This window comes from Ranitomeya variabilis, chromosome 1, assembly GCF_051348905.1.
Source record: "Ranitomeya variabilis isolate aRanVar5 chromosome 1, aRanVar5.hap1, whole genome shotgun sequence".
In the NCBI taxonomy this organism is placed as follows: domain Eukaryota; kingdom Metazoa; phylum Chordata; class Amphibia; order Anura; family Dendrobatidae; genus Ranitomeya; species Ranitomeya variabilis.
The window spans coordinates 704,151,342-704,163,511 of NC_135232.1; the positions used below are offsets into that span (position 1 = coordinate 704,151,342).

At 46.4% G+C, this 12,170-nt stretch overlaps 1 protein-coding gene across 2 annotated transcripts in view; it reads left to right on the plus strand.

Moving 5' to 3' along the window:
- Positions 1–8,843: 8,843 nt before the first annotated feature.
- Positions 8,844–12,170, plus strand: part of KLHDC2 (kelch domain containing 2) — a 40,629-nt gene continuing 37,302 nt past the window's right edge. Inside the window, exons 1-2 of one of the 2 annotated variants that reach the window (XM_077267325.1) lie at positions 8,844–9,357; positions 11,756–11,838. In XM_077267325.1, coding sequence (XP_077123440.1) covers positions 9,172–9,357; positions 11,756–11,838 — 269 coding nt within the window. In that variant the 5' untranslated portion in view covers positions 8,844–9,171. Of the gene's footprint in view, positions 9,358–9,575; positions 9,603–11,755; positions 11,839–12,170 lie in introns of those variants that run through there. The other variant, XM_077267326.1, reaches the window with a different exon arrangement.

Genomic DNA, 12,170 nt, shown 5'->3' on the forward strand with positions numbered 1-12,170 from the left:
TTTGTCATCTATTACCACGGACGCCTATGTCGACTCTGGCGCCGCTTTGAGTCTTATGGATTGGTCCTTTGCCAAACGCTGTGGGTATGATTTAGAGCCTTTGGAGACTCTTATTCCTCTGAAGGGGATTGACTCCACCCCATTGGCTAATAATAAACCACAATACTGGACACAAGTAACTATGCGTATTAATCCGGATCACCAGGAGATTATTCGCTTTCTGGTGCTGTATAATCTACATGATGATTTGGTGCTAGGATTGCCTTGGCTGCAATCTCACAACCCAGTCCTCGACTGGAGAGCTATGTCTGTGTTGAGCTGGGGATGTAAGGGGGCTCATGGGGATGTACCTGTGGTTTCCATTTCATCATCTATTCCCTCTGAAATTCCTGAGTTCCTGTCTGACTATCGTGACGTCTTTGAAGAATCCAAGCTTGGTTCATTACCTCCGCACCGAGAGTGCGATTGTGCCATAGATTTAATCCCGGGTAGTAAATACCCAAAGGGTCGTTTATTTAATCTGTCTGTGCCTGAACATGCTGCTATGCGAGAATATATAAAGGAGTCCTTGGAAAAGGGACATATTCGTCCATCGTCATCTCCCTTAGGAGCCGGTTTTTTCTTTGTGTCAAAAAAAGACGGCTCTTTGAGACCATGTATCGATTATCGGCTTTTGAATAAAATCACTGTAAAATATCAATACCCATTGCCGTTGCTGACTGATTTGTTTGCTCGCATAAAGGGGGCCAAGTGGTTCTCTAAGATTGACCTTCGTGGGGCGTATAATTTGGTGCGAATCAGGCAGGGGGATGAGTGGAAAACCGCATTTAATACGCCCGAGGGCCACTTTGAGTATTTAGTGATGCCTTTTGGTCTTTCAAATGCTCCGTCAGTTTTCCAGTCCTTTATGCATGATATTTTTCGCGATTATTTGGATAAATTTATGATTGTGTATCTGGATGATATTCTGATTTTTTCGGATGACTGGGACTCTCATGTCCAGCAAGTCAGGAGGGTTTTCCAGGTTTTGCGGTCTAATTCTTTGTGTGTGAAGGGTTCTAAGTGTGTTTTTGGGGTACAGAGGATTTCCTTTTTGGGATATATTTTTTCTCCCTCTTCCATTGAAATGGATCCTGTCAAGGTTCAAGCTATTTGTGATTGGACGCAGCCCTCTTCTCTTAAGAGTCTTCAGAAATTTTTGGGCTTTGCTAACTTTTATCGTCGATTTATTGCTGGTTTTTCGGATATTGCTAAGCCATTGACCGATTTGACTAAGAAGGGTGCTGATGTTGCTGATTGGTCCCCTGACGCTGTGGAGGCCTTTCGGGAGCTTAAGCGCCGTTTTTCCTCTGCCCCTGTGTTGCGTCAGCCTGATGTTGCTCTACCTTTTCAGGTTGAGGTCGACGCTTCTGAGATCGGAGCTGGGGCAGTGTTGTCGCAGAAAAGTTCTGACTGCTCCGTGATGAGGCCTTGTGCCTTCTTTTCCCGTAAATTTTCGCCCGCTGAGCGGAATTATGATGTTGGGAATCGGGAGCTTTTGGCCATGAAGTGGGCTTTTGAGGAGTGGCGCCATTGGCTTGAGGGGGCCAGACATCAGGTGGTGGTATTGACTGACCACAAAAACTTGATTTATCTTGAGACCGCCAGGCGCCTGAATCCTAGACAGGCGCGCTGGTCATTATTTTTCTCTCGGTTTAATTTTGTGGTGTCATACCTACCGGGTTCTAAGAATGTTAAGGCGGATGCCCTTTCTAGGAGTTTTGAGCCTGACTCGCCTGGTAACTCTGAGCCCACAGGTATCCTTAAGGATGGAGTGGTATTGTCAGCCGTTTCTCCAGACCTGCGGCGGGCCTTGCAGGAGTTTCAGGCGGATAGACCGGATCGTTGCCCACCTGATAAACTGTTTGTTCCTGATGATTGGACCAGTAGAGTCATCTCTGAGGTTCATTCTTCTGCGTTGGCAGGTCATCCTGGCATTTTTGGTACCAGGGATTTGGTGGCAAGGTCCTTCTGGTGGCCTTCCCTGTCACGAGATGTGCGAGGCTTTGTGCAGTCTTGTGACGTTTGTGCTCGGGCCAAGCCTTGTTGCTCTCGGGCTAGTGGATTATTGTTGCCCTTGCCTATTCCTAAGAGGCCTTGGACGCACATCTCGATGGATTTTATTTCAGATCTGCCTGTTTCTCAGAAGATGTCTGTCATCTGGGTGGTGTGTGACCGTTTCTCTAAGATGGTCCATTTGGTTCCTCTGCCCAAGTTGCCTTCTTCTTCCGAGTTGGTTCCTCTGTTTTTTCAAAATGTTGTTCGTTTGCATGGTATTCCTGAGAATATCATTTCTGACAGAGGGACCCAATTCGTGTCTAGATTTTGGCGGGCATTCTGTGCTAGGATGGGCATAGATTTATCTTTTTCGTCCGCTTTCCATCCTCAGACGAATGGCCAGACCGAGCGGACTAATCAGACCCTGGAGACATATCTGAGGTGTTTTGTGTCTGCTGACCAGGATGATTGGGTTGCTTTTTTGCCATTGGCAGAGTTCGCTCTCAATAATCGGGCCAGCTCTGCCACTTTGGTGTCCCCGTTTTTCTGTAATTCGGGGTTTCATCCTCGATTTTCCTCTGGTCAGGTGGAATCTTCGGATTGTCCTGGAGTGGATGCTGTGGTGGAGAGATTGCATCAGATCTGGGGGCAGGTGGTGGACAATTTGAGGTTGTCCCAGGAGAAGACTCAGCTTTTTGCCAACCGCCACCGTCGTGTTGGTCCTCGGCTTTGTGTTGGGGATTTGGTGTGGTTGTCTTCTCGTTTTGTCCCTATGAGGGTCTCTTCTCCTAAGTTTAAGCCTCGGTTCATCGGCCCGTATAAGATATTGGAGATTCTTAACCCTGTTTCCTTCCGTTTGGACCTCCCTGCATCCTTTTCTATTCATAACGTTTTTCATCGGTCATTATTGCGCAGGTATGAGGTACCGGTTGTGCCTTCCGTTGAGCCTCCTGCTCCGGTGTTGGTTGAGGGTGAGTTGGAGTACGTTGTGGAGAAAATCTTAGACTCTCGTGTTTCCAGACGGAGACTCCAGTATCTGGTCAAGTGGAAGGGATACGGCCAGGAGGATAATTCTTGGGTGAATGCATCTGATGTTCATGCCTCTGATCTGGTTCGTGCCTTTCATAGGGCCCATCTTGATCGCCCTGGTGGTTCTGGTGAGGGTTCGGTGCCCCCTCCTTGAGGGGGGGGTACTGTTGTGAATTTGGATTCTGGGCTCCCCCGGTGGCTACTGGTGGAATTGAACTGGTGTTTTCATCTTCTCTGTTCACCTGTTCCCATCAAGATGTGGGAGTCGCTATATAACCTTGCTGCTCTGTTAGTTGCTTGCCGGTCAACAATGTTATCAGAAGCCTCTCTGTGCTTGTTCCTGCTCCTAGACAACTACTAGATAAGTTGGACTCTTGTCCATGTTTGTTTTTGCATTTTTGTTCCAGTTCACAGCTGTAGTTTCGTTACTGTGTCTGGAAAGCTCTTGTGAACAGGAATTGCCACTCTGGTGTTATGAGTTAATGCCAGAGTTTTAAAGTAATTTCTGGATGGTGTTTTGATAGGGTTTTCAGCTGACCATGAAAGTGTCCTTTCTGTCTTCTGCTATGTAGTAAGTGGACCTCAAATTTGCTAAACCTATTTTCATACTACGTTTGTTATTTCATCTTAATTCACCGCCAATACATGTGGGGGGCCTCTGTCTCCTTTCGGGGTATTTCTCTAGAGGTGAGCTAGGACTAATATTTTCCTCTGCTAGCATTATTTAGTCCTCCGGCTGGTGCTGGGCATCTAGAATCAACGTAGGCATGCTACCCGGCCACTGCTAGTTGTGCGTTAGGTTTAGTTCATGGTCAGCTCAGTTCCCATCTTCCAAGAGCTAGTTCCTATATATGCTGATGCTATGTTCTCTTGCCATTGAGAACATGACAGCCCTGTAACACATCAGTTCGTTTGAGTCAGATACCGACTCCCAAACAATATAACCTATGGATTCATGTACCAGGTTGCAATACTTCTTGACGCGTTTCCCCTCTGCCGAGGTTCATCAGGAGAAAGATATAAACCAGAGTACTTATCTCATTGTTGCATGTATGAGGCCAAGGTGAGTGAATTCCATGAGATAAAGTGGCAGGAACAATCTCCCTTTCACTGCAATGCCGTCAATCAAAAAGTAAAGAAGTATTGCAACCTGGTACATGAATCCATAGGTTATATTGTTTGGGAGTCGGTATCTGACTCAAACCAACTGATGTGTTACAGGGCCTAATGGCTACATGTATCGGAATTTGCCATTTGATTTATGTGGTACCTGACTGTTTTTAGGGTGTTGGTATTTTTGGTTTGTTGTTTTTGATCTAATCGCTGGCCAATTTATGTGCAAATAGTCCTCTTGTGGCTTTAAATTATTGTGTATCTATATTATAACCATTTGGTCTCTATATAAATCAAAATCTAGGACATTATCTATAGAGTATCATTTAATACATATCTATTAGAAATTAGGGGCTATATCGCTTTACGTCTGCACACAGAGGGATAGTGTAGTGTGCAATCCATTCTTTTGGCTATAGGCTATAGTCTATATACATATTGTTTATATCTAGATCTGCTAGGGCATAGAGAATTGATTATAAGACATCTGTTACATTATAACATCTAGAAAGATAGTATATAGAGTCATATGATAAAACAAGTGAGGAAAACTATAGATAGCTATTGAGATATCTACCTAGCCAAAGAAATCAAGAACTTTCTTCAGCAAAACTATAACACTGCATACACATTTCTTCTCTCTTTCTCACCTGCCTATTCACCATCTTCCTCACTCCCTGCCACTACAGGGCCCATTAGGGTGAGCAGGGTCAGCCATCGAGGAGCGGGGGCGCCACTGCGCAGGTTTAGGGTGCCAACCTCCGCAAGTAGGTAGGTTGAGACAGGCCAGTGTAGGGGTAGGCACCCCCCTGGGATACTTTTTCCGTTCTTTTGTGGTGTTGGTGTTATGTTAATGTATTAAGTTTTTTAACTAAGATAGAATAAAGATTTGCATTTTTTAATAAATAAAAGGGGATACTTGCTGTGAGCTGAGTCCAAATAATCCCTCTAATACAATCACGTTTAAAACTCACTGATCACCCTGTCAAAAAGTTTTTTCTAATCTGTGTCTCCTCCCATTCAGTTTCATCCCATTGCTTCTAGTCTTTCCTTGTGCAAATGAGAAAAAGATGATCCTTCTACAATGTGACAGCCCTTGAGATATTTGTAGACAGCTATTAAAGGTACCTTCACACTAAGCGACTTTGCAGCGAGAACGACGACGATCCGTGACGTTGCAGCATCCTGGATAGCGATCTCGTTGTGTTTGACACGCAGCAGCGATCTGGATCCCGCTGTGATATCGCTGGTCGGAGCTAGGAGGCCAGCACCTTATTTCGTCGCTGATCACCCGCTGTCATCGCTGGATCGGTGTGTGTGACACCGATCCAGCGCTGTGTTTACTTGTAACCAGGGTAAATATCGGGTTACTAAGCGCAGGGCCGCGCTTAGTAACCCGATATTTACCCTGGTTACCATTGTAAAAGTGAAAAAAAAAAACAGTACATACTCACATTCTGATGTCTGTCACGTCCCCCGCCGGCGGCTTCCCTGCACTGAATGTGACAGACATCAGAAGGTGAGTATGTAGTGTTTTTTTTACTTTTACAATGGTAACCAGGGTAAATATCGGGTTACTAAGCGCGGCCCTGCACTTAGTAACCCGATGTTTACCCGGGTGCTGCAGGGGGACTTCGGCATCGTTGAAGACAGTTTCAACAATGCCGAAGTCGTTCCCCTGATCATTGGTCGCTGGAGAGAGCGGTCTGTGTGACAGCTCCCCAGCGACCTAAACAGCGACGCTGCAGCGATCGGCTCGTTGTCTATATCGCTGCAGCGTCGCTGAGTGTGACGGTACCATAAGTCTCCTCTCAGTCTTTTTTTCTGCAAGCTAAACATTCCCAAATCCTGCAACCGTTCCTCATAGGACATGGTTTGCAGACCAGTCACCATTCTGGTCTCTCTTCTCTGAACTTGCTCCAGTTTGTTGATGTCTTTTTTTAAATGTGGTGCCCAAAACTGGACACAGTATTCCAGATGAAGTCTGACCAAAGAGGAGTAGAGGACAATAATGACTTCACGTGATCTAGACCAGGTACAGACAGGGGCTGAAAGTCAGCCCTGGCATTTGAAATCACAGAGGCCCATGTTGTCCCTGTCCCCATACACCAGATGGGATATATTACTAATATTACCCTGGATGGAGGAAAGGAAGATTTTCTACAAGACCAATATTTCTTCTGATACCCGTGGCCTGAGGGGGTAAGTGACAAAGTCAGTGACTTTGTGCTCCACCACAACTCCTAACAGTATGGGTATCTTGAGAACACCGATTCTGTTAACAACGTAGCAGACAAGGCAGCCCATGACCAGACAGGGCCTTCTGGCATTTGCCAGATGGCCAGTCCGGCCCTGATCTAGACTCTATGCTTCTGTTAATACATCCCAGAATTGTATTTGCCCTTTTTGCTGCTGCATCACACTGTTGACTCATGTGCAGTCTGTCATCTATTAGTAAACCCAAGTCTTTTTCACATGTGCTGTTGCTTAGCCCTATTCCTCCCATTTTGTAAATGCTTTTTTCATTTTTATTGCCCAGATGTAGAACTTTGCATTTTTCCTTGTTAAAAAAGGAAAAATGCAAAGTACTACATCTGGGCAAGTATTGAGGTTTTGCAGAATGTAGCATGTCACTTATTTCAGTGTTTTTTTATGCATTGAAGGCAGTGGGTGATGAAAAATAACTCTAAAAAAAACAAACGCTGATGAAGTGGAATCAGATTTTTTTTTTTGCATTAAACTTTATCAGCATGTATAAGGCTAGGTTCACATTGCGTTAGGGCAATCCGTTTAGCGCATAGCGCTAGCGGGTTGCACTAACGCAATGCTTCCCTAGGGTCCTTGTTCGGTGTCCCCGCTAGCGCAGATCCCCGATCTGCACTAGCGAGGAACGGACCTCGGGCGCGCCGCGGACGCTGCAAGCAGCGTCCGAGGTCCGTCACTCAAATGACGCGACATCGCTAGTGCACGCCCAATGTGGGCGTGCGCTAGCGATGCGCTCACCATTACAGGCTATGGCGGCGTTAACGGACTACGTTAACACCGCGTTATGCCGCGGTGTAACGTAGTCCGTTAAACGCGGTCACATAACGCAATGTGACCCTAGCCTAAGAGATAAATGTACCCTAACAAAAACTAAGCAAAACTGTTTTTTTGCAGCTAGTTTCTTACTGCCAAGAGAGCAGGTTATGCTGCAAAAACGCAACATGTGAACATAACCTAAGTGTAAGTTCACACAGGGCGTTTTTTATGCTAATTGTCAGCTGTTTTTTACAGTACCAGCAAAGCCTATGAGATTTCAGAAATCTCATGCACACACATTGGTTTTTTGTGTGATCGGTATTTTGTGCTTTGCTGTGTTTTTTGGACATTGAGCATGTCACTTTTTTCAGTGTATTTGCTGCGTTTTTTACCCATTGACTTGAATGGGTGTTGAAAAAAATGCAGCAAAAACGCAGGTATTATTTGCTGCTGAAAATTCAAGGACATTAGCATGGACAAAGAGAAAAAAATACACCAAAAACGCACCTAAACCTGCGTTTTTGATGCAGCTTCTTTCCTGCCAAGAAGATCAGGTTTTACTGCAAATAAAAAAAGCAGCAAAAACGCTCTGTGTGAGCTTACCCTAAGGCTATGTGCACACGTTGCGGATTGGCCTCTGCAGATTCGCAGCAGTTTTCCATCAGGTTTACAGTACCATGTAAACCTATGGAAAACCAAATCTGCAGTCCACATGCTGCGGAAAATACTGCGCGGAAACTTTTATGCAGCATGTCAATTCTTTGTGCGGATTCCGCAACGTTTTATGCCTGCTCTTCAATAGGAACCCACAGGTGTAAAACTTCAGGTGCAATCCGCAGAAAAACCATGGTAAATCCGCAGGTAAAATGCAGTGCGTTTTACCTGCGGATTTTTCAAAACCGATGCGGAAAAATCTGCACACGAATCCGCAACGTTATCCCATAGCCTTATACTGCTGACATGGAGAAGCCTTTTTTCGGGCAATTTTTACATAGCAGTTACATCGCCTGCCGCCAGAGGGCTCTGGACCTCTTACATAGCAGTAACAGCGGCTGCCGCCAGAGGGCTCTGGACCTCTTACATAGCAGTAACAGCGGCTGCCGCCAGGTGTCTCTGGACCTCTTACATAGCAGTAACAGCGGCTGCCGCCAGGTGTCTCTGGACCTCTTACATAGCAGTAACAGCAGCTGCCACTAGGTGTCTGGACCTCTTACATAGCAGTAACAGCGGCTGCCGCCAGGTGTCTCTGGACCTCTTACATAGCAGTAACAGCGGCTGCCGCCAGGTGTCTCTGGACCTCTTACATAGCAGTAACAGCGGCTGCCGCCAGGTGTCTCTGGACCTCTTACATAGCAGTAACAGCGGCTGCCACCAGGTGTCTCTGGACCTCTTACATAGCAGTAACAGCGGCTGCCGCCAGGTGTCTCTGGACCTCTTACATAGCAGTAACAGCGGCTGCCGCCAGGTGTCTCTGGACCTCTTACATAGCAGTAACAGCGGCTGCCGCCAGGTGTCTCTGGACCTCTTACATAGCAGTAACAGCGGCTGCCGCCAGGTGTCTCTGGACCTCTTACATAGCAGTAACAGCGGCTGCCGCCAGGTGTCTCTGGACCTCTTACATAGCAGTAACAGCGGCTGCCGCCAGGTGTCTCTGGACCTCTTACATAGCAGTAACAGCAGCTGCCACTAGGTGTCTGGACCTCTTACATAGCAGTAACAGCGGCTGCCGCCAGGTGTCTCTGGACCTCTTACATAGCAGTAACAGCGGCTGCCACCAGGGGGCTCTGGACATTTTTCGTAGCGGTAACAGCGTTACATAAAGACTTGTGACGTAGCAGTAACAGCGGCTGCCGCCAGGGGGCTCTAGGCTTTTTACTCTGCCCTTATTAAAGATGGCGCCCTGAGTGCTCTTATTTATATGCGACTTCTACGCATAACATCCGCGACTTGAAGCTGTGACGAGTTTTGGGGATGGCGGACGGCAATGAAGATGCCCCTGCTGAAGTAGCGGAAGAAGAGATCGACGAGGCTGATGAGGAAGAGGACGAGATGGAGGAGGAGGCGGCGGCCGGCGTGGATAGCAGTTTGCCGGCAGAGCGGAGCGGGCACGTGGCTGTCACCGATGGGATCCGCATGTTTGTGTGGGGAGGATACAAGGTGACGGCTGCAGAGACCGTATTACTGACGTACAGGCAAAAGCTCAGGCTGTTGTCAATAGCGACCAATCAGATTTCTGCTCTCGTGTTTTGAAGGCAAGTTGAAAACCGAAAGAAGCGATCTGATTGGTTGCCATGGGCAACTGATGTCCTATATATAAGCGTGGCCTGTGGTGTGACTGCCAGCAGTATCCCAGTGGCTCCGCTTATATCCGGGGCCTGTCTGGCTTATTAATGACGATAAGGGTATTATTACTGTGTGCGGACCCTGGAGGTGACAGACTCCGTTCTATTTGAATAAGATTGATTTTTGGAGCCAGGAAAGGGTTACAAGAAACCTAAAGGAATGACCGGTCCCATTCCTTCCCTGTTCCTGTCCCACTCCGCGCCCCGCCCTACTTTCTCCTGCGCTGCATCGAATTTCTGGAAAGTGACTGAAATGTTCCCATCTTCTTAGATTAATGTAGTCACAGGTTGTAGAAACAAGCCCTTCTACTATTTACTGCTTATTAATTTTCAGCCGATCTTGAGACTCTCCTGCTGCAGCTTCAGGGCTGGGATCTACTACTTTAGACACCTTCACAAAAAGATGCCTTAAATTGTCATACTTTTACGCCCGCCATTTTTATTCTATAGTGCCTTCTTCTTGACCAGCAGAATTACCCGTATGTCCCTTCCTAGTGTTGTCTCCTTATGGCTGCACTTTAGTAGACATTTGCATTGCTGGGAGCTGCACAATCCAGATGCCCAGACGTTGGTTGCAATGCTTTACTATGATGTCTGAGGACGTCACAAGGGTCCCATGGTGGTCTGCTTGACCTGAGGTCTTACTACTTATTTTACAGCAGCATATAAGTACTCCTCCTAGGGATTCTGATTAGCCAAGGAGTAGTGTGAAGGATGGCACCAGAGAGATTGTGAAGAACCCGCACCTTGCCTGACGTCACTATTATGTTTGGAGGGATCATGTGCTACTCTATCCTCACTTGCACTAATGTGATGTTCCGCACCCCCTAGTGAAATGTAAGGTCAACTTGGTACAATTGTAAACACATGGGCCCAGGGAGGCATAGTGAGTGAGGGAGGGTGGGTGGCCCACGTAACCACTGACATGGCACCACACTCATTCACACCCCTGAGAGGCTCCTTTCACTAGCACCAAGGAAACATTGCGCTGCCAGCACAGTAGGACTGCCACCAGTTCCTCATTGGATATAATCCCGTTATCAGACCAGGATTATATCAGGCCAGAAACCAGCCCTGGTAGCATGGAAAGTTAAGCCGAGAAACAGACATGTAGATTCGTGGATAGAGATGAGCGCCTTCTCAAGGTTAAATAATATATTTAATTGCTTTAAGGGCACATTAGACCCTACACAATGGTTACACATATACAATAGTCAGATATGCTCATACAATAATGGTAGGATAAAGTATGCAGAATATAAGCATCAGTTACAAGTCAGATGAAAGGCCTGGCTTGCCTCGGAGGGTCTGCCACATGGGAAGCTGGTGGTCCCCACTGTTCATTGACTTCTCCCCACACAATATGTCGTCACTGCTTTCCCAGAGAAAAAGCAATAGGACATGCTTTTACAGGAGCATATAACCCCTTTGGGGTCACTCCCCTTCTGCTCCTTGGTCTGCACCTAAATCTCCCCCTTGCATCTAGCAGCTAAAAACTCCAAAATCCAAGATGGGTCAAACCCTGTTAATGGACAGTTCTAGTTAAATGTTTTTGGTGCCATCGAATCCGGCCGGACCCCCACTATGCATTGAGACCAAAACAGATCTTTGCTACCTAGCTCCTACTAGCCATTCCACATAAAGACCCTGGAAGGTGTTTGGCTCGTTCCAGAGATCTTGAAAATGTAATCGGTTTGTGGCCAGGATGTACGATAAATCCATATTCTCCTTATGTAATCCTAGCTGTCTGAACAAAGCAGTTGCACCATATGGTTTGGATACTAGCCAAGTTAGTGGGAGTGTGAATTTCTTATTTGAAGGCTGAACCAAGTGTCCTGTTACAGCTACACATTTTAAAAAGGATTGTAAACTGCCATTAAATCCCCCTCATCCTTCACAATGAGTATTTAATTTGCATAGTATACAGGTATACGTAATGTTGTGACCTCAATATTTCTGTATGAATCCTTGCTTCTAAATCTGAATAGGGAGTTTGTGTAATCTGTAGAAGAGGCAATAAAAGGTTTCATATTCTCCTTTTTTTTTTTAATAAACCCAGTGTGCCAAATGAATAAATTCTGCTGCGTTTCTCCGATCTCAGCCCTATGTCACCTGCCTCTGTGCTGGCATAAGTGATTCACACATCCAGGTTTCTGTAAAGAACGTAGACATTTATTCTGTATCCATAATTCATTCACATTTATTTGTTACAGAATGCTCCTGTTCGAGGCTTTTATGATTTCTACTTGCCGCGGGATGAAATCTGGATTTACGACATGGTAAATGGAGTAACCTGGTGAGTATAAATCGGGACCATGAATTAAATTGGCATTGTCAGTTATAGTCTCTAAGGCTACGTTCACACGGTGCGGTTTTTGGTGCGGATCCGCAGCGGAATTGCAGCTGCAGATCCGCATCCTTTTTCCATGCAGGTTACAGTACAATGTAACCCAATGGAAAACAAAACCCGCTGTGCCGACGATCCTTTTTTTCGCAGGGAAATCCGTGCGGATTTGCCTGCGGAAAAAAGAAGTACCATGTCACTTCTTTCTGCGGATTCCGCTGCGGGTTTCCAGCAGCACCAATAGGAAACTGCAGTTGGAAACCCGCAGTGGAATCCGCAGCAGA